The sequence below is a fragment of the Manacus vitellinus genome, unplaced genomic scaffold (assembly GCF_001715985.3).
Source record: "Manacus vitellinus isolate BGI_N305 unplaced genomic scaffold, ASM171598v3 scaffold_5_pilon, whole genome shotgun sequence".
In the NCBI taxonomy this organism is placed as follows: domain Eukaryota; kingdom Metazoa; phylum Chordata; class Aves; order Passeriformes; family Pipridae; genus Manacus; species Manacus vitellinus.
Window position 1 is genome coordinate 42,510,861 of NW_021940682.1, and position 20,928 is coordinate 42,531,788.

Below are 20,928 nucleotides of genomic sequence, written 5' to 3' on the forward strand. Positions count from 1 at the left end.
AAGTTAGCAATTGGGACAATTCAAGAATGGCTTAGAAAACAGCTGTTTCTCCAGCAGAGCTGCTACTGGGGACTGTAAGGGTATGAATTTGAAGTCTTAATTCAGTTTTGTGTAAACAGTTTTCAAAGAAAAAAATATTAATATACTTTGCATGATGCAGGTATTTTGGGAGTCTACCACTTGAACAGAAAGATTCTTTTCACTGTCATTAGCCTTAAAATTTGAAACTGAAGTAGAAGCAAACTGTAGCACAAGTGAACAGAATATTGTCTTTGTAGCATGAATGATCAAAATCAGTTCAAGTTTAATCACTAATTTTACTGTTACTCATCTGTAAAAGACAAGTGTTGAAGTAAGAATTGTAGTTAGAGAATCTGTTACTCATTGGGGGAATAACTGGGGGGGGGGATCGAGGCCAATCAGCAGCCAAGCACCCACACAACTGTTTGCTCCCTGTCCTGCGTCCACAGTGTGGGACCAAAAAGCAAGAACAAAAATGAGAACTCGTGTTGAAGTCAAGTCAGTTTAATAGGTAAAACGGGGGGTGAGCAAGTGATGCAAAGGCAATCACCGGCCACCTCCCATCAGCAGACTGATGCCCAGCCAGTCTCCAAGCAGTGTCTACTCTAGAAGTCAGAAACCCTTTACCTCTGTCATACTGCTGATCGTGACATTATATAGTATTCAGCATTTCTCTGGCCAATTTGAGTTGGCTGTGCCCCTTCCCAGCATCTTCACTTGCTGAGGTAGGGGCAGAGTGCAAAAACAAAGGAGCCTTGACTTTGTGCCAGAAGTGCTCGGCAATAGCAAGTGCTATCAAGGCTGTTTTAGCTACAAACACAAAGCACAGCCCCCTACAGGCATTAGGAAGACGGTGATCTCCGTACGAGCCTGACGGAGCACGGTAAGTGAGGCAGCAGCGGCTGCGGGCGGTGTAAGGGTGACACTGCCCTCTCCTGGGGGGAGCCGCCTCACACAGCCCTTGGACTGATCCGCTGAAACGGTGTTCCTCAAACAGCTACCAAGTAATTTCTTTCTGTATTTCCGCACAAAAGAGTCTCAGCTCTTCCTCTGGGGGGTCAGATTGGAAAGAGCACAAAAAAATCTAAGTACCTATCTAGTGGCAGAGTTTTACAGAGTTGCTACACCCTTCTTCTCTCTACTGGGAGTGTTTGGAAAATATCTCTTCTGGGATGGCAAGTTTATGCTGTAAATTTTGAGACACTATTGTGTGAAGGTTTTATAGATGCAGAACTGTAAATTGAGGGTAGTATAAAAATGGTGGTAAACAAAGCCTTTAGTAGTTTTTTTTCCTGAATTTTGAAATTCTGATAGCCTCAGTGTTGTGAGCTGAACACAAAATTAATAAAATGGAAGACAGGGTCTACAATGTAGCTGAATGATTAAAAATTATCTACTTTATCTTAGTGAACTCATAGCTTTTGCTTTCAAAATTGTCCTCAGAATCATACTTCTGTCCAAGTGTAGAAGCAGCATCAAGAAGGGTTTTCTTAATTTTGGTGTTTTACTTAGTTCAGTCTGCAAAACAGTCTCCACACACATGTAGCAGGGCAGGCTGGATGGAAGACTGCTACTCAGTTACATGTTGCTCTTTGGGAACATATTTCCCATTAGAGGGAAATATGGGACAGGAGTTAAAAGTTGTTAGAAGTGGGAGGGAAGGTTCTGATTTATCTTGGTCGTGTATATACCAGACAGTGATAATGGTCTCTGCTGTGGCTTGCCAAGATACGAAGAAGCTTCTGGGGATAAGAATCTTAAACTTGGGAATGACCTTTTTCAGCATCTGGCTTCTCTGCACAGATAAAATCCCTGGAAGGCAGGGAGAGCTTTAAATTGACTTTAAGATTGTCAGATACTACCACTGACAGGCAAGTATGAGATGCAGTTCAAAGCATTTGCAATTACTATAGTTTCATAGATAGCAAGGAAACGTAACAGAAGGAATCATAGAATTACAGACCTGAATGAAGGGACAGACACTTTCTCAACAGGTTCACTGCCGACACAAAGCTGGAGGAGTGGATGATAACGAGGGTTCTTTGCAGCCCTTCAAAAGCACCTTGACACGTTGGAGAGATGGGCACAGAAGAACTGTCTGAAATTCAGCAAAGACAAATGCAGGGTCCTGTACCTGGGGAAGAATAACCTCAGGTACCAATACTGGCTGGGGCCAACCTGCTGAAAAGCAGCTCTGAGGAGAAGGACCTGTGGGTCCTGGTGGACAACAAGCTGTCCATGAGCCAGCAGCGTGCCCTGGTGGCCAAGAAGACCAATGGCATCCTGGGGTGCATCAGGAAGAACATTGCCAGCAGATTGAGGGAGGTGATCCTGCCCAGCCCTGGTGAGGCCACATCAGGAATGCTGTGTCCAACTCTGGGTTCCTCAGTACAGGAGACATGGAGCTCCTGGAGTGGCCCAGTGGAGGGCAACAAACATGATTAAAGGGACTGGAGCACCTCTCTTATGAGGAAAGGCTGAGGGAGCTGTGACTGTTTAGCCTCAAGAAAAGACAACTGCGAGGGGACCTCGTCAATGTCTATAAGTATCTGAAAGGAGGGTGACAAGAGAATGGAGTCAGGCTCTTCTCGGTGGTGCCAACAATGGGACTGGAGACAACAGACAGAAACTGATGCACAGGAAGTTCCACCTGAATATGAGGAAGAATTTCTTTACTGTGCAGGTGACCACGCACTGGAATAGATTGCCCAGAGAGGTTGTGGAGTCTCCTTTGCTGGAGATACTCAAGAACCACCTGGATGCAGTCCTGTGCCATGTGCTCTGCAATGGCCCTGCTTGAGCAGGGAGGTTGGACCAGATAACTCGCTGTGGTCCCTTCCAACCGTACCCATTCTGTGATAGGAAGAGGTTAGTCTTTCCATGTGTAGGGCACAAGCCTCAGGACTTGCCAGGTATTTGTTGAGGGTTTCTCTATGCTTGCATCTGCTGCCTGATGTCACTAGTAGCTAGCATAGGAAGGATCATGGTCAGAATGATTTTTCCTCTCCATGCACCAAAACATAGGAAAGCAGGAGGATGCAACCTTTGGTTGGATGCAACATTTGGTCCTGGAGAAGAGACTGGAATTGTTTGATCCTTGCAGTCCGTAGACTTCCAGGACAAAGGACTTTACCACTTGAGAGAGAGGATGGAGTCTGTATACCTTTCTTGCTTCTCTGTAGTGACTCAAGACCTGGAGGCAAGGCACTATCTACTAGATCTCTATTTTACAGATATGCAACTTTTAATTCCACAGATAGGGAGGAAACTTCACAGTCGTCTTCCATGTTTTGAATGGGAAGACCTTCCCAAATTGTTGCAAATTGTGTGGAGGAACATTTCTGCTCTGAGGTTCAGAGAGCTGTGAACATGTAACTACGAGTCTGTAACATCTCCTTCAGTAGGGATCTTGCCGAATGTCCTCAAGTGGAGGGGAAACGTTTTCAACAGTACAGGTGGAGAGAACAAGAAATTTTCACTGCCTGTTGTTGTGATAGAGTCAAAGGAGATAAAGTTGCCTATACATACATACGTGTTTATATATGTATGTGTTTGTGTATGTATATAACAGCAACTGGGGTTTTTTTCTGGCACATTTGAGGTGTTAACATGTTAACGCCAAAGATGAAGCACCAATTATCAGACAGTCTTGTGAAGTATAAGTTTGAGGTAATGGCATGGGGTCGCTTCAGTGAGATAACTGTATCATAGCCACAAATGTGTGCATAGCCAGAAATGACCAGTCTGTTTGTTCTAAAAAGAAGTAATTGACCATATTCCTTCTGCAGAGGGGACTGACAATGAGCATGATTCTGATGTGGCCCTAGTTGTCCACAAGTTCTAGTGCCAAGGCCACTACCCTTGTAATTTTACAACATAGCCCCTGTACCAGCTTCTTCCAGACTCTATGTAGGCAAAGAGTCATTCACTTAACCATGAAAGAGGAAGGAAATGGCATTATACCTGAAATGTACACACTCAGATTCTTAATTTTGGTAGGTGCAGGGGCAGGGAAGATTAGTATCTCGTTATTTTCAGTGCAAGTACAAAGCACAGTAGTTCTATGCCAGTTTTCACAGTGGGTCCCAGGAAGGATCTGAGGACAAATTGTATGCTTTCACTTCTTTGCAACCACCTATTTATGAGGAAAACAAAAAAATAAAATCTCTCACGGATACTGAAATTAGTGAAACATATTAAGCCTTTAAGGTAGGACAGAGAATGATAACAGCAGTTATTGAGTCTAGGCATTCACATAGTTGAAAATAAAAACAGGATCTCTAAGCTGTTCTGCATTCTGAAAGAATGTCATGACATTGCATATCTTTTCCTAATAGCATAATGTGAGCAAAAATAAGTTGCCCTTGTGGCTCTTCCAGCACATGTGAAAGTCTTGGGAAGAATTCCACCACAGCTTATGAGGGGTGGTCTGGTCTCTGCAGGCTGTCAGTGCTGCCTCTCTGTAGTTGGATGCTTTACAGATGGGGAGAGCTGCACAGCCTGTCACATTGCAGTTGTGACTGCACAGGCAATAAAACAATACAAACTGCTCTTATTGAGGTTTGTCCTACAAGCAGAGCAGTTCTGGACAGCGAGATTATACTTTACTTGCATGAGTCTGTGCAGGTTACTTGAGAATATCGGTTTGCTCACCAGTGCTATTAGATCACATTCTGTCAAGAGGTAAGAGTAAAACCAGGGCTTCCTATTGCTTAGATTTAAGTTGAAAAAATAAACAAAATATCTGGTAAGATGTTGTTCAGATGGACTAAATTCTTTAAGTCCAGTTGCATGTATGTGGTGAGGCACAAAGCTGCATTATGATCATGATATAATAATCACTAAATTTTTGAAAAACAAGGTCTGATTCTGTCACCTTGTATTAGATTTCAAAGAAGATATGATGAAGAGTTGGTAATAAGGTATAATCACATGCATGCCTTAAAAGTGAATATGAATTTCTTTATTAGTTTATTAAACAATCTCTAGGTATTAGCTATGTAAAGGGCTCATGTCGACTGATGCTGAAGATCTTGCAAAACTTTGTTTCGATTGCTTGAAATGCTCAGTACAGCTCTTATGCTTAATGGACGATGCTAGTTCATGTTTGAACATTTTGGTAAGCTGGGAGATTGCAAAGGTACTTAGTGTTTAATAGCTATTCAGATAAGTATCAGCTTTGACATCGTGCATCTTTCCTGTTGTGGAAATGAGTTGGAAGCTGTTGGACAGCCAATTATTGATCTCTTTAGATATTTCTGTTGCAAAGTGAAGTCCCTTCTGCTTAACAACCTTATTTTGCATGTTATTAGAGTGGAGTGGTTTGGTTTTATTGCAGTTAGCTATTATTTTTATTTGTAGTTGGCGTTATAACTTTTACCATAATTTGTGGTTGCTGTATAACCACATGACCAGGGCAGCATCCACCACACACTGAACTGATAGTACCCCACATCATAAACTGGTGTACATATGGAAGGCATATGTTTGGGGCTGGCTGTGCATCACTTCACGTGACCAGTTAAACTCAGGTCCTCCTTCTTCCTTCCTTTCTTATCCCCTCAGAGGCCTGCTGGGGTCAGTGGCTTGTTCTTGTCTTGTACCTGTGACATACCTTATCTTAAGGCACCTAACTTGTTTTCAAGACTGTAGAAAGCAAGATGAAGAACAAGGTTAGAGTTCAATGGGTTTTGGCATGCAGGGTTGAGAAGCAATTTATAGGTGGTAGTTTATGCTGTTTGAAGGATAACTAATGGTGTAAAGGATAGATAATGGGGTAAAATATTGCTCATTCTTCTTCAAACTCCAGAGATCCAGAAGGTTGATCTGTTTTCTTAGTCTATAATAAGAACCTTTAGTTAACATCCAGCTTCACTAGTTTCTGTATACAGTGACTGACTACTTTGAACTGAAGTTCTGGGGAAGCCATGAATAATAAACTAGCTTGTCTAATCTAAGGTTCTGCTCATTATATGTGAATTGTTTAATTATTCTTAAGGTAATAAATTGCTTTCTCATATCCATTAGCCAAAGCAGTTGAAGTGTCTTGTATATAAAAGAATACCATTTATATCTAAGTAAGTAGATATGCTTCTACCTTTTAAGGCTGTTATCCATGAAAATTCTCTCTACAGCGTGTGCCAGAGTACTTCTGACTTGGTTCAGAGCTGTTCGAAAGGCTTTGTCCATATAAGCCTTAAACTTTTCTTTCATCTTCTCTTTAAATGCTATGCTTTGAACAGAACTTGGTGCAGTTACACTGTATATATGAATGTGTGCACTTTTTTTCCTTGCTAAGAAATACTTGTTTCCACATGATGGCAACTCCGTGATAACCGAATATCATGCATACAGTGAAATGCATATGAACAAAATAGTACGGTGTGTGTAACTCTGAGTGTATAAAGAGCAACTGAAAAACTAAAAGCCCAAATAAGTGATTGCTGAGGGAGTCATGTAGATGCATCAAGGCAACTTAAAATAAATCTGGTAGGTGGCTGATAATGGACATGTATGTGTATGACCAGTGTTGAGATGTAACTGAAGGAATGATATGGCATCATATTCAAAATGCATTAGTGTAGTTGACTGATATCTATCTGATAACAATATCTGTAAACAATGTAAATAATACAGCAGGAGAAATAAAGAGGTGTTTAACATGTTATGGAATAACTTGTAAAAAGCTTCCTAATTTTTTAGGAAACGATATTTCCTAATCAAAACACTGGAAACAAGAGGTTAGGTGATGTTACTACACACACAGCTGGTGTGAGATGTCATTTTGATTGAGATGGTAATTTTGTTGCTGTTTCCATGAATTTCAGAAAAATATGCCGCAACTGCAAATGTGGCCAGGAAGAGCATGATATCCTCTCAAGCAATGAGGAAGATCGGAAAGTGGGGAAACTCTTTGAAGACACAAAATACACGACCCTTATTGCGAAGCTGAAGAATGATGGCAATCCCGTGTATAAACGCAATGTAATGATACTGACCAATCCAGTGCCAGCCAAGAAGAACATATCCATCAATACTGTGACTTATGAGTGGGCTCCTCCTGTTCAGAATCAGACACTTGTAAGTCTAGCTTGCTTTTTTTTTCATGTTCAAGGCAGGAGTTGATGGGAAATAAAGTAGTAGAGCTTACTGGAAGGATAACTTTACCACTTGTAGCCTTCTCTTCCTCTTCAAAACTGAAAATATGGTGCCTTTTTAATGAGTCTTGCCTCTGTCATCTTGCTTCATGGATGCTTGTATGTGGAAGTTCTTAAAATCTGGGGAGATGAGATGGTTTTTAATAGCAGATAACTCTTAACTGTAAGTCCCTGGAGTCCTGATTTCTCTAACCTGCCTTTTTTTTAATAAACTTGAAAAATTTTCATGGAGTATGGGCTTAAAGGAAAAAACAAACCAAAACAAAAAACAAACAAACAAAAAAAAAAGAAAAAAACACGAAAACCAACCCCCCATCAATTTATGTCATTGTTTAAAGTTTAGGGGAACACAGTCTTGCTTATAGCTTTTACTGTATATGGTAAGAATAAGGTCAGTGTTGACATCTGAAAGAGCAGCTCTCTGCCAGTATATTTTCAGCTGAAGTAGATGAGATGGTAGATAGCCTTCTGAGGATTTTGCTTCACTTTTCAAACTCTGATTGTTAATTTATTGTACTGCAGGATTGTGTGATCCATGCCAGAATCACGTTATCTCTGACCTACCCCTTTTCAGTGAATTAATCAAACCTTGTGCATCTAAATTGACTGTTACTTAATGTTCAGTTACTACTTGGATTTTTTTTTAGGCTTGTCATTGCTTTATTAAAACTAGAGGGTTGGAGGGGTTTTACCTTTATTTAGCAAGAGTTATTTTTTCAATGGTCTATATCCCCCAGGCAGACTATTTCAGATTCTATTTTTCTAAGACTATGCTGATGATCAGTAGTTATAGATAGAGACAAGGTACTGTGTAAATGTTACTTACTCTGAGAACTAATAACTCTTTTCTGTATGTTATAAAAGGTTTAAAAGCAAGCCTTTGTCTTACTCTGGGAAGAAGTGAATTAATGCATCTGCATTACAGTGTTTCTGGAGTTTAATGTTTACGGAAAGAACTTTGTTTTTGGCAAATTCAACTGTCGCTAACAACAGTAAAGATTATTTTAGTTGTGTGTTTGCTTAAGAGAATGGGTCAGTAGTTGAAGTGCTATCTGATTCCTTCTTTATTCAGGCTAGACAGTACATGCAGATGCTACCAAAGGAGAAGCAGCCTGTTGCTGGCTCAGAAGGCGCGCAGTACAGGAAGAAGCAGTTGGCTAAGCAGCTGCCTGCTCACGATCAAGATCCTTCAAAATGCCACGAGCTCTCCCCCAATGAAGTTAAGCAGATGGAACAATTTGTGAAGAAGTACAAAAACGAGGCACTTGGCGTAGGAGATGTCAAGCTCCCTGGTGATGTGGAAGCGAGAGCTGCTGATGAGAATAACCTGAAGGATGGCGACAGAGGCACCTCATCTGCTGTAGGAGCAATGGAGGACAAGTCCTCAGATCAGAAAGCATCTCAGTATGTAAGTATAAGAAGGGAAAGATAAAGCAAGAAGGTATATTATCACCAGAGTGCTCTATTTGGTCATTTTAACCAATTAAATTGTTTGTTAACTTGGAACAGTGAAAATCTGGGGAGGGAAAGAAAGAAGGGGAACTGGAAAATGCTGTGAGTGTCTGCAGAGAGCCCTGGTTTCTGACAGTATTTAATGTGTTCCAGCAAATAACTTCCTCGGTGTCATTTTCATCCTTGATTGCAAAAACATGTTAGCTTGGAGATAGTATTGCAGTGTGGCTTTTACAGAATAATCATCAAAAAAGCTGGTGTAGTCTTAACAGACTAATTCCTACATTATTCTCCTGTTAAAGAGTTTAGTTTAATTTTAGAAGCCTGTTTTCTCTTCTTTCTTGGAAGAGCACCAAAATTACCCACTTGACAAATTGTGTTTAAAATTAAATGAAACTAAGAAATAATAAAGTAATGCCTCTCCATCCCATATCTAACAAGTCAAGCCATATAATGGCTGTTTTCACTAACCCTCTTTTCATATTCAGATCCATTTTCTTATCTATTCTTTGGCATCTGATTTCTGCCTGGTAATAGTTCAGCAAAAATCAGTTACCCAGTTTTTATTAATATTTTGAAAACTACAGCCTTAATCAAGTATTTCTGTCGTAACTTGCTGACTTCTACTGTGCATGTCACAGCTACCAATTACAAATACAAAATAGGGGTAATGTTACTGAAGTAACATTAAATTAGTTTAATGGAGGTAGACATTTATTTTAGAGTGTCAAAAGCTACTGTAACTTGATCTCTAGAAATGTTGCTATTATGTGTATGAATCCCCAAAGTTATTTGTCTGCAGGTTACTTACAGAAAATGAATATACAAGTCCTAGATAAAGAGGAAAGTTTGCTTGTTAACATGGGTTGTAGAATATGGCTTTTGATGTTATTGGGGAGTATGGTATGCTTTTTTTGGTGTGGGTTTTTTTGTTGTTGTTTGTTTTTAAACTGACACTGTATATGACTTGTGGTGTGAAATACAAAATCAACACTTAAGTTGTAGCTTTGAACATGTACACTTACCCAAATCAGTCTTGTTCTGTGCCACTTGGCTACCTGTAGCTATTTTCTAAAATTTTTTTTGGCCATTATCTCGTCCTGGGAAATCTAAGATACTACCAAGTTATTTTATCATGGCTTTATTAGGTTACTGTCATTTTGTTTTAAATCAGACTTTCCTACTGGCTTACTTTAGTTTCACCACACTTACCTCCTCAAGGGAGACCTACAGAAATACACACATTGCAGTGTACCCTGTAGGCCAACTACCTTGGACTACATTGAGTTAATGGCAGGAGGCACTCCGTCCTCTTGAGTAATTGTATCAAAAAGTGCTTTGTTTTTACATTACACCTATTTATCACTTCCAGACTTTCCTTACTCTAGCACCTGAGTATTCTTCCTACAATTTAAACCAGGCATGTCTTATCACTGTGGGCAATGATTTAGAATAAGGCTTAGAAGTGTTAAATAGTGTAAGTGAATATTTGAGTTGCTTATCTGTTGTTAGGCACTGAGTTTATGCTGAGCTAAATAATCAGAATTCAGATATGTTATTTTTAAGTATTTGGGGGAGGGGTCTGATTTCTGCAGTGATACTTCATTTCAACTGTATACTTTATCTTAATTTCTTTTTAACAATTCAAAATAATACACAGAAGAGCTCTTAAATCCTTAACAGAAGAAATGCCATCTTTGTCTATACTTTTTTCGATTGGTTCTACATCTCTGGTCATCAAATTTTCTTCTATGTTGTCTTTCAGACTGAGTCTGAAAGCACGTGTTCCTGTAGCTGTGGAAAATTTATTTTTGCTACAGGAATAGATTGCAGTTCTTTGAAACCTAATAAAAAGCAAAAAATAACAGTAAACCACTAGCAACCAGGTCTCCACTATTAATGTAAATATACCTAGAGTAATTGTCTCTGTGTTTGAAAAAAAAAATAAATCTTTCACCATGCCTGAAAGCTGAATAAAAGGAAAGTAGATATTCAGCATATTTTCATGTTGTAAAGAAGCAAATTTTTATGTACCTTTTAACCACCTAGGCTGGAGATGTTGTAAATGGTAGGTTAATGAATCATGTTGCCTTCCTCTGGGTCTATGCAGCTACTTAACCTTCCAATTGACTTCTCTTGGAGTATGAGGTCTAAAGTAGAAAGAAAAGTTGCAAAGCTTTATATACATATATTTACACTTTCCCTTTCATTAGTGTCCCTACATATTCTGTTCCAAGTTGTTCTTCCTCCCCTTTTGGTGTCTTTCTGTGTATATTTTGAAACTGCCTCAGATCTGATCAATATGCCTTACAGCCAAGGCACTTCATATGTATTTTATTTTTTCATGCACACACAAAGCCTTTTGTGGCTGGGCTTGTTGTGATGAGGGTCATAGAGGAAAACCTTCCCAGGATGTTCAGCCCAGTCCGCAGACCAATTGGAGTGCAGGAAATGCCAAACTGGTGATTAAATTGTAGATTAAAAAAAATTGGGGTTCAGTAACATAAATTACCTGCCTTTTTTGACTTGATGACAAAACCCTCTCTGTAACCAGGTATAGAGCAGAAGACTGACTACAAACTCTTTGGAACTATTTGTAGTGTAGATGTGTTCATGCGCTTTGTAGTCCCTTTTCCACAGTCACTCTCCCTGTCCTAAGATCATTAATCACAGACTGTTGGACAACAGCCATGAGTGACTAGCATCCCTAGAACACAGCTTTGTTTGAAATATTCACAGTTTTTTTTCTTCACCAGTGATGCAGGTAGGGCTTGATCTACTCATGATGTATAAGTACAGCAGTTTTCCTCTCATGTGTGCTAGTCATGGTCTAGTTGGTTAACTTTGATGGAGGCTCATTATTCTCTCCTTCTTCTTGAGTATGTAGGACTAATAGAGCATAACATGAATTTTAATTGCCTGTTGGTTTTTTTTAAACACTGGACTGTAATTGCAGAATATGAATATGGCAAAATACAATATCCTTTTAAGCAGCGCTAATGCTATGCCAGTAGAATGTGCATCATCTTGAATTGCTTAGTTAAACCTCAGATATGGCATCCTGTACCACTACTGTTTGATCGTGGGAGTAAAACAATACTTTAATTTCAGTCTGGGAAGGTGGAGTTTATTAAATATATTGATAATATGTAATTTCTATAAATGTACATCTCAAAGACGTAATTAACTTGGTAATAACCTCTTTCCAGTCCTGCTATCACTGCAAACTGAACATGAAAGAAGGTGACCCAGCTGTCTATGCAGAACGTGCTGGATATGACAAATTGTGGCACCCAGCTTGTTTTGTCTGTTGCACCTGCAGTGAACTTCTAGTAGACATGATCTATTTCTGGAAGAATGGTAACCTGTACTGTGGAAGACATTACTGTGATAGTGAGAAACCCCGCTGTGCTGGATGTGATGAGGTAGGAAATATTCTAGTCTTTTCTTGTAGGGCACAAGTTTGTTCCCCTGGGAAGTGATTAATGTTTTTAGTAAAACATTTCAGTGCAGGGAGAGGATATCCCTTTACTAGCCTTAGCTGATAGTAGTTGCAAACAGCCGAAACTGATACGAATACTGCACGTTTAGGAAGATCCATAGTTTGCTTTGGATTTGGTGGGGATTTTGCACGGTCTACAGGGACAAAGGATGTAGAAATGTGAGGGGAAATGCTTCCAGCAAGTCCTATTGTGCAGTTCTTTGCTCATGAGGGGCACTAGAGGGCGAACCGACTCTGGGCAGCACACAGGAAACACTCCTCCTGGGCCTGCTGGCAGCTGCGGGCTCCTAGTGAACGGCGTGGAGGCTTTTGGGAAACAAACAATGCTGGAACCACCGGGAGTTCCTTGAAAATTACAAAACATCCTGAGGCTAGATATAGTAAAAGAGATCCTGTTCAAATGAATGTATCTGTTTATATCTTCCTCATAGCTAATATTCAGCAATGAATATACTCAGGCGGAAGGTCAAAACTGGCATCTGAAACACTTCTGCTGTTTTGATTGTGATTGTGTTTTGGCTGGGGAAATCTATGTAGTGGTGAATGACAAGCCAGTCTGCAAATCCTGCTACGTGAAGAACCACGCTGAGGTAAGGTCCTTACTGACATCTTAGTGCTGAGAAGGAAGGGAACATATGTCTACGGAGCTTGAATTCTTACTTTTTCCTGGTGTGGGAATATCTGAAGAGTATAAATCGAATGTATGTTTAGGCTTGAGTCAGTGATCTTTCTCAAAATCCTTTGTTTAAAAAACAAACAAGCAAACAAAAAAAAAACACAAAAAACACAACTTAAAATCAGACAAGTATTTTGTCAACTTATAAACTTAAATAAAAGCCACTGACAAGGGAAGAAGGTTGATGGAAAAATACCTTGATCTTAGCCAGTGGTGAAGCAGGACTTGATAACAGAAGGGGCAAGGTAGGTAAAGATAAGTAATGCTGCTAAATGTTTAGTTCTTGTCAACTGTATTTTATTGAGACTGGTGGGAGTCAACTTCAGCTGATCTGGTAAAAACCTGTAGTGGCAACTGCAGTCTAGGTACTTTGTTTCTTTGTATTTCTGACAACATGAGATATAAAGGAGAGTGAATGACAGAATAAAGCCAGAATTTTGGAACAAAATGGTGGTTCTTGATTCATGGTTATGATGGAAACTAATCTGAGATGAGGGTCCATTCGTATCGTATCAGTTAACTGGGTGCTAGTTGAGAGGTCGACCTAATGTGCATTAGACTGTTTATATAGTGAATGGAGAGAAGAACTGTTATCTCTAGCTGGCAGTTAATAATCACCTGAGGTAGGTATGAGGAATTGTCTTTTGGAGAGGCTTCTTTTTTTTTCTTCTTAAAACATTAACTTCCTTGATCTGAGTGATAATTTGTGACCAAACAGATTTTAAGATGAATAACATCCAAGACTTTCTAATAGCATTTAATTATTGGGCATTGCTGTACAGCTGTCAATGCATAGGAAGATTTGTAACTAATCTCTTCAGATGTATAGGTTAATATATAAAGATCTATGCTGTTTGACATAACAGGTTGTTATGAATATTTGGATATTGGGAAATCTTAACCATCCTAACTATCTAAGTTTAGTCCCAACAGCAAATAATTTCTTATGTCCATTGTATTATTTTGTGTCCTCAACTGAATTCTAATCAGAATGCTGCTTTAAAAATAAGGAAAAAAATAAGGAAAAAGCTGGTTTAAAGCTTTAAAAGGCTTCTTTCAACACCTCTCTTTTCCAAAAACATTTAAGAATTCCAGCCTTTATTGGACTTGAAGAGAGCATGTGTATGCTTAATTTAAGTGTTATTTTATTTCTAAACAGATCTGCCAAGGCTGTCATAATGCTATAGATCCAGAAGTTCAGCGTGTGACATACAACAGCTTCAACTGGCATGCTACTCAGGAATGCTTCCTGTGTTCCTGTTGCAGCAAGTGTCTAATTGACCAGAAGTTCATACCTGTGGAAGGGATGGTTTTTTGCTCAGTGGAATGTAAGAAAAAGATGATGTCATAACGCATGCACAAAACCAACCAAGCATTGCTGTGTTCCAAAGGCTCTTGCATTTCTACTGTAAAATATATAGTATCAGGGCATTTGAAGTTATTGAAAGTATTAAATAGCAATTCCCAAAGATTTTTTTCTTTTTTTAATTACTAAAACTTCCTATGTAATCTTCATTTCTCAGCTATAATAATACTTTCTTTTTTGGAATACTGTTCCTGAGTTTTATTTCAAATTACTTCACATCCCAGAAATATAAGAAAAAATGTGTTAGGAACTACATACACTTTAAAGGAGCTCTTCACTGTGAAGGATCTTTTTGCTGCATCTTGTCTAATGGAACAAAGAAATTGTGAAAATGCTCCAGTTTATCCTGGTTTGTATGATAAATGTAACTCTTACACCTCTGGTTTCACTAATTTATCATTTTTATAGTTTCCCTGCTTTCATCAAGCACTTTAGACAAAATGATCAGTTTTACTGGCACGTACAGCTTTGTTCACCTGACCTCAAGTATGCAGGGAGAATGACACTTGAAAAAAAGTTTGCCTGTAATCATTTGCTTGTTTTTGACACATGGGTTCTTGAGGGGTAGTGACTACTCTTGCATCTAGTTTTGAAAGCAACTCCACCAGTAGAAAACTCTGTTGACTCATATTTCTCTCTTCGTGCTTGGAAAAGTTTTAATTTTATGAATACTGAAGTTAGGTTATGGACTGGGGGGAGAGTGTTGGTGTTAGAAAATAAGAGCAGGTCTTGCCTAGATTTAAAAAAAAAATCCACCAGGACTAGTGTGTCACTCTTAGCCTTTCTGAACTGGTTTCTGTTTTATTTCATGAATGTTCTTTTCCTAAATTGTGCCTTCTATCAGAGGGATGTGGCACACAATACTGTATGCATTTCCAAGAATGTATTTCTGCAAAAGGATCCTGTTTAGCCTTTTGATTTTTAAGTTCTTAACCAAAGCACAAAGAAGCCTTTCCCAAAAGACTTCAGTATTTGAGTGAAAAAATTCACAGCTGTGTATTACCTTTGCTTACTAGATAAACCAAATGTGGGCTATTTCTTTTTCTTAAGAATTACAGATCTACAGTGAAGCGTTCTAGTTATCTTTGTGCCAAACAATGAATGGGGAGTCTTTGGCCTAAAAACATAATAAAATAGCTAATTTTTAAAAAAAGCCGTGCAAGTCTTATGTTCAGCTCTTTTATGTTTTACGGCGACTGTATTGTAACATTTACAAATAAAATTAGTGTTGTTCACTTAAGTTGTCTCCTAATTCTGTTCTTATTGAATCCCCTTCAGGGGAGGCAAAGAGGAGGGGAAATGTTTCCATACTTTTTGATTTGGATGTTATTTTCAAATAACTTAAGGCCTGTGTTACTGTACAGTGCTTACTGTCTTGTGTAACATTGTTGATGTGCTTATAGGTCTTGTTCCAACAAATACACAACTCAGTGTTAATTTATTCTTTGTTCACATAAACTATTTTGAGACATTGTATGGGAAATTTTTAATTCACACAGGTGAGTTAATGTGCTGAGAAAGTAAAGTGCATTGTGATCCTTTGGGTACTGCAAAAATGAGAAAGTGGTGTGAGATACATACTTAATATGTTGCCTAAGTTAAGAATCAAGTTTTATGTCCATGTTCTGGAAGCCTGTACAGCTTTTCTCAGGGTTCCTCGGAGTGTACAAAAAAAGTATATGTATTTCAGCTCATACGAACAGGACTGTATTCTTACCAGTTTTGCAGTTTTAAACCCAGGAAAACCAGGAAGACTCAATAAGAGAAGGTTTTTCCATTTAAGTACTACTTAACCTGTAGCAGGTTGTGTACCTTAACCTGTACAGGACATGCTGTGAGAATGCCATTTGGGGGGTGAGATAAGGTCTTCTTTAATTATTATATGTAAGGGTGGATTAATAGTGACTGGGGTTTATGTGTCTTGAGTACATCTGTCCTCACCCACTCACTAACATCTATTCTTGAAGATGAAGCTGACCTTTATAAAGAACTCCAAAAAGCTGTTGTGCACCTTTCCCCACCCTTCCCTCACCACCTCATGTACCAGCTTTCTCCTTAACGTGATTGCTTGCACTGATGGCAGTCTTTTCAATTTAAATCTTGTTTTCTTTTATTATTGTGTAACCTTCATTTAAAAGGGTGAGCAGGAGCTACCTCAGGGCTCACTCATTCCATCAAGATAGAATTGCTAACGAAACTGATGTCAAACGAAACATCTCAATAGTCCATCAGCTTCTGGGACTGACTTTTTCCATGCCCCTCCTGAAGCATGTTGGCTTGCTGGCTTTATCTGGCTCTCTCCTTGAGAATCCTGCTTGCTTGATCCCTTCTGGCTCTCCTCCCTGGAACCTGATGCATGTAGGTGTTTCTGCTGTGGGATAGCCAAAGTTTAATTTCTGTTCATGCAGTAATTGGAAAGGATCATGTCATAGGAAGGTCAAGTGTAATGTGCAGATGATATGGAGAGGAGACAAAGATACTGCTGTGTGGCTACACAATAGATCAGGAGATGATTAGGAGTGCAAAACTGTTTTTATAATGAGCTTGGAAGGAATTTATGTTCCTGCAGATAACACTTTTTGTGTTAGCTGAAAGATCTGTCAACATACTGGAGCTTGAAAACAAGCATTAAGGAGATTTCATTCTGTCACTGTCATAATAAAAAAAATGGCAGTTAAGTGTTGAGTTTGTTTCTCTTGTGTTTTTTGGCTATTTCATTAGAGGTCCCTTTGGATCTATTTATCTTGGTGAGCTAAGAATAGAAGCTGGAAGCTTTTACATAATTCAGTACTTTGCAGATGAAATTTTGAACTCTATGAACACTGAAGTTATTTGCTTAAGAGTAGAATTTTGTTGGTAAGAAAATCTTATAAGAACTCATTTTAACACCAAAAATCTCTTTATTTAAAGAATAGTTATCCTGTGGGTCTGAAAAAATGAGACTGGTCAAAGCTTTGCAAAAACTTGGAAAAAAAACAAAGCTAAATCAATGCATCTTTGAATTAGTAACAGATATTTATATATGGTGGGCCTAACCTGTAACACTTACTGAGTTTTGGATTGCATCTCAGGCTATACATATGCTAAAAATAAAAGAAAAACATACTTTAAGCAGCATTTGTATATATGTTTTATACCTCTAGAAGTCTGAGGTTTGTGTCTTTTAAAATACATGCTAAAGAGCAATGAGCTGAGCAACTTATCCTTTGCTTGTAGAATCCTAGGTTTTGAGTTTTATATAACACCGTTAATGGTGTCAAGCAAAATTATCTGGCTTTGAAGTAATGATCAGTAGCACACTTGAGGCGCTTGGACAATCTAGACCATCTGTTCCCAGAAGAACTGGTGAGGTGGGAGTGGCAGAATGTTATCATTTTGCTCAACAACCTCTGCCAAATTTAGCATGGGTTTGGAATATTAGAGCTAGAAATGGGTGGCAAAGAGGAGGTTGGCAGTCCAGGAAAGGGTCAACATTTCAACAAGCAACAAGCTCTCCAAGGGCTGTACTAAGAGGACAGGAGGAAGGGAGCTTATATGAGTATGAACCAGTTCAAAGGCAGAAATTCATAATTTGTGCAGGGTGTCCTCAGCTCTTGGGCATGCTATGCCACCAAAGTAGCGTCCCATACCTTGTGGCATCTCAGTGGAAAGCCATCTTAAAAATCACCTCTACAAGAGCAGACCTGTGAGCCAATGTGGTCTCCTTTCCCAGCCCAAGGAAAACACTGTCAGGGAAGATTACATATTCACGTCAATATGTAGGAATCCTTTTGTGAGGTGAAAAAGGGTGTGAGAGGCCAATAGAAAATATTTTGCTGGGTCTCCACAGTTCTTCATGTGTCAGGATTGTGGAGTGCCCTGTTTTATCCTACAACAGACAGGAACCCAGTCCAACTGCTCCCCAAATACCCTCCAAGCTCCACTGAGCATAAATGTTATTTTCATTATAGTTTTTGGTGTGAAACACAGGGGGGTTTATTCACCTTCTTTTGTGTCTCTGGATGAGTGACGTATTTGCTTCCTGATGTGGGAAGTCTGGATTCAGGGCTCTCCTCAAGCGTTTCAGCTCTAAATTCTGCCTCACACCTTCAGGGAGAATGTCCCAGCCATCAAGCTGTGGTGTCAGCTACAGGTAAGCACCCTTCATGCTATCTGTTGTATGTAGACTGTAGCTACACATATGCAACTAATGATTTTTAATGTTGGCTGAAATGCGCCATTAAAATTGTATTCCTGTGCCATCAGCAGTCAGCAGCAAGTAGGATCACACAGAAGTAGATATGGTGATTTTTGTCTTGCAAGTTGCTGCTTGCTAATGGTATAAAGTTGGAGCGTCTCTACACTTAAAAAGGTTGTAACTGATCACCCACGTTCATGTATTGCATCCACTACTCTGTTGCTTCAAAGTGCTAAGGCTCTAAAAAGTCTATAGCCCAGGGCCTTCCGACTGTGCCTTTGCTCAATCCTTCACTAAATAACTAAATTGAGTTTATTAATTAAGCATAAGGCCAAAGCATAGCACTTAATAAAGGTGAGTGCACTACTAGAAGTAGGTGTTAAATAGAAAGCATGTCATCTGTATATCATCAAGTACTGAAAATAACATGTTCATTTTTTCCATGTCTTTATTAAAAAAATGATGGTTAAAGGAGCTTTAGGGAATAACAGTCCAAAACCATATGAGCCAAGCTAGGCTCAGATTGTAGATGTGTTCACTGTTCACTCAGATGTGTTCACTGCCTAACTCACAAAAACTGACCCAGGTAGTTTTTACCTCTGGTAAGCACCCAGGGAGTACCTGATTGACTGTGCCGCCACCAGAGCAACAGTGTTGAGTTAGGTGTTTGCTATGAACAATCACAACAAAATGTAACTGATCAGTTTGCCCCATTGCCTTCCCCATGAACAAGTAAAAATAGAACCAAAGGAGAGGATGTTTCTGCTACAAATTAAGCCCAGCATTGTTGTAAAAAACTTTTGCACCTAGTTTATGAGAAACTAGTCAAGCTTCATGCATTTGTTAACTTTTCATTTGTTAAAAATAAATTAGTGTGACAGTAAAGCATCGAGAGTATTTATTGGTTGCCCTGGATGAGTTGTTTACATGAATAAAGACTTGGTTTTTTATGTTGGTAGTAATTGTACTATTGGAAGCAGTCACATGATGTTCCTCGGTTCCCCAGCAGATGCCGTCTGTGCTGCACTCAGCACATGGTCTGCTTCATCCACAGGACAGGGTCTGGAGAAACAGCAGGAAAATTGGACTGAAAGAGAAGAGATTTTCTGAAGGCTTTAGGAAAGGAGCAAGCTGAGGACGGGGCCATAAGTTCAGGTCACAGTGCAGAAGTGGAAAACAGCATGATCAGGAATTTGGATAAGAGGAGGAGGCACAAGAGAAGTATTTTAGAATGAACATGAGTAGAGTAAGAAAATAGAGGGGGGAAAAAAGTGCAGTAATCCAGGTGGGATAATGCCGAATCATGGAGACATTCTGAAATAATTTTGACTTACTATAAAAGGCAGAAAACATAGAGTTCAATTACTCTAAAAAAGAAAAGGTTGGTTGCTATGGTTAGAAATCAGAACATGAGGTAGGAAACAGGCTGCAATAACCAAGGTTGTGAAATAAGGAGAAGAGGATGTCCAGGGGACAGATGGTGAGGAAAAGTTGTTCTTCAGGCCTTGTGAGGCCACATCAGGAGTTCTGTGTCCAGTTCTGGGCTCCTTGATACAAGAGACGTGGAGCTCCTGGAGTGGGTCCAGTGGAGGGCAACAAACATAATTAGGAGACTGGAGCATTTCTTTTACAAGGAAAGGCTGAGCGAGCTGGGGCTATTCAACCTCAAGAAGAGATGACTGAGAAGGGACCTCATAATTGTCTATCTGAAGGAAGGGTGACAATAGGATGAAACCAGGCTCTTTTGGGTGGTGCCAACAATGGGACTGGAGACAACAGACAGAAACTGATGCACAGGAAGTTCCACCTGAATATGAGGAAGAATTTCTTTACTGTGCAGGTGACCACACACTGGAATAGATTGCCCAGAGAGGTTGTGGAGTCTCCCTTGCTGGAGATACTCAAGAACAACCTGGATGCAGTCCTGTGCCATGTGCTCTACAATGGCCCTGCTTGAACAGGAAGGTTGGACCAGATAACTTGCTGTGGTCCCTTCCAACCTTATCAATTCTGTGATTCAGCAGTAATCCATGCTCCTAACGCTGTACGCTTATGATATATCTAAAATGTCATCAGTTACACTTGTATGGTGATTAATAGATGTGCCTCACCTAAATAGAAAAAGCAAAAATGTTTTTTGTGTGATAATGGTTTTATGCACTATGCTGAAGTCTGCTGTCTGAGGTTAACTTTGTGACACTTCCTAATAAGCAGATCTGATTTGGAAGAATTTCACTTCTGATTCTGAGAAATCAAATCAGAAATGAAATGCAGGGATAGATCCAGGCCAGATGTTCATGCCCTGGTAACAGTTAAGCAACACAAAAGCAAAATCAATTACCCATCTTTTAACTGTGAAATCACTATTTGAGGGCTCATAGGATCACAGAAAGATTTAAACTGAAGAGACCTCTAGGGGTCATCTAGTTTGATCCTCTGCTGAAAGCAGGATAAAATTTGTGGGTACATCAAGTTACTCAGAGCCTTGTCCAGCCAAGTGGTTATCACCAACCTGCTTATTCCAACAACAGATGTAATTTAGTTCTTTGTACCCCATAGCCTGCTCTGGTTTTCACT

General features: G+C 39.4%; 1 protein-coding gene across 1 annotated transcript in view; it reads left to right on the forward strand.

The window, feature by feature from the left end:
• The window catches only part of TES (testin LIM domain protein), a 28,469-nt gene extending 13,063 nt beyond the window's left edge, over positions 1–15,406 (forward strand). The window contains exons 3-7 of the mRNA XM_008932478.3: positions 6,849–7,101; positions 8,251–8,586; positions 11,840–12,055; positions 12,564–12,722; positions 13,968–15,406. Coding sequence (XP_008930726.1) covers positions 6,849–7,101; positions 8,251–8,586; positions 11,840–12,055; positions 12,564–12,722; positions 13,968–14,159 — 1,156 coding nt within the window. The 3' untranslated portion in view covers positions 14,160–15,406. The remainder of the gene's footprint in view (positions 1–6,848; positions 7,102–8,250; positions 8,587–11,839; positions 12,056–12,563; positions 12,723–13,967) is intronic.
• Positions 15,407–20,928: the final 5,522 nt, after the last annotated feature.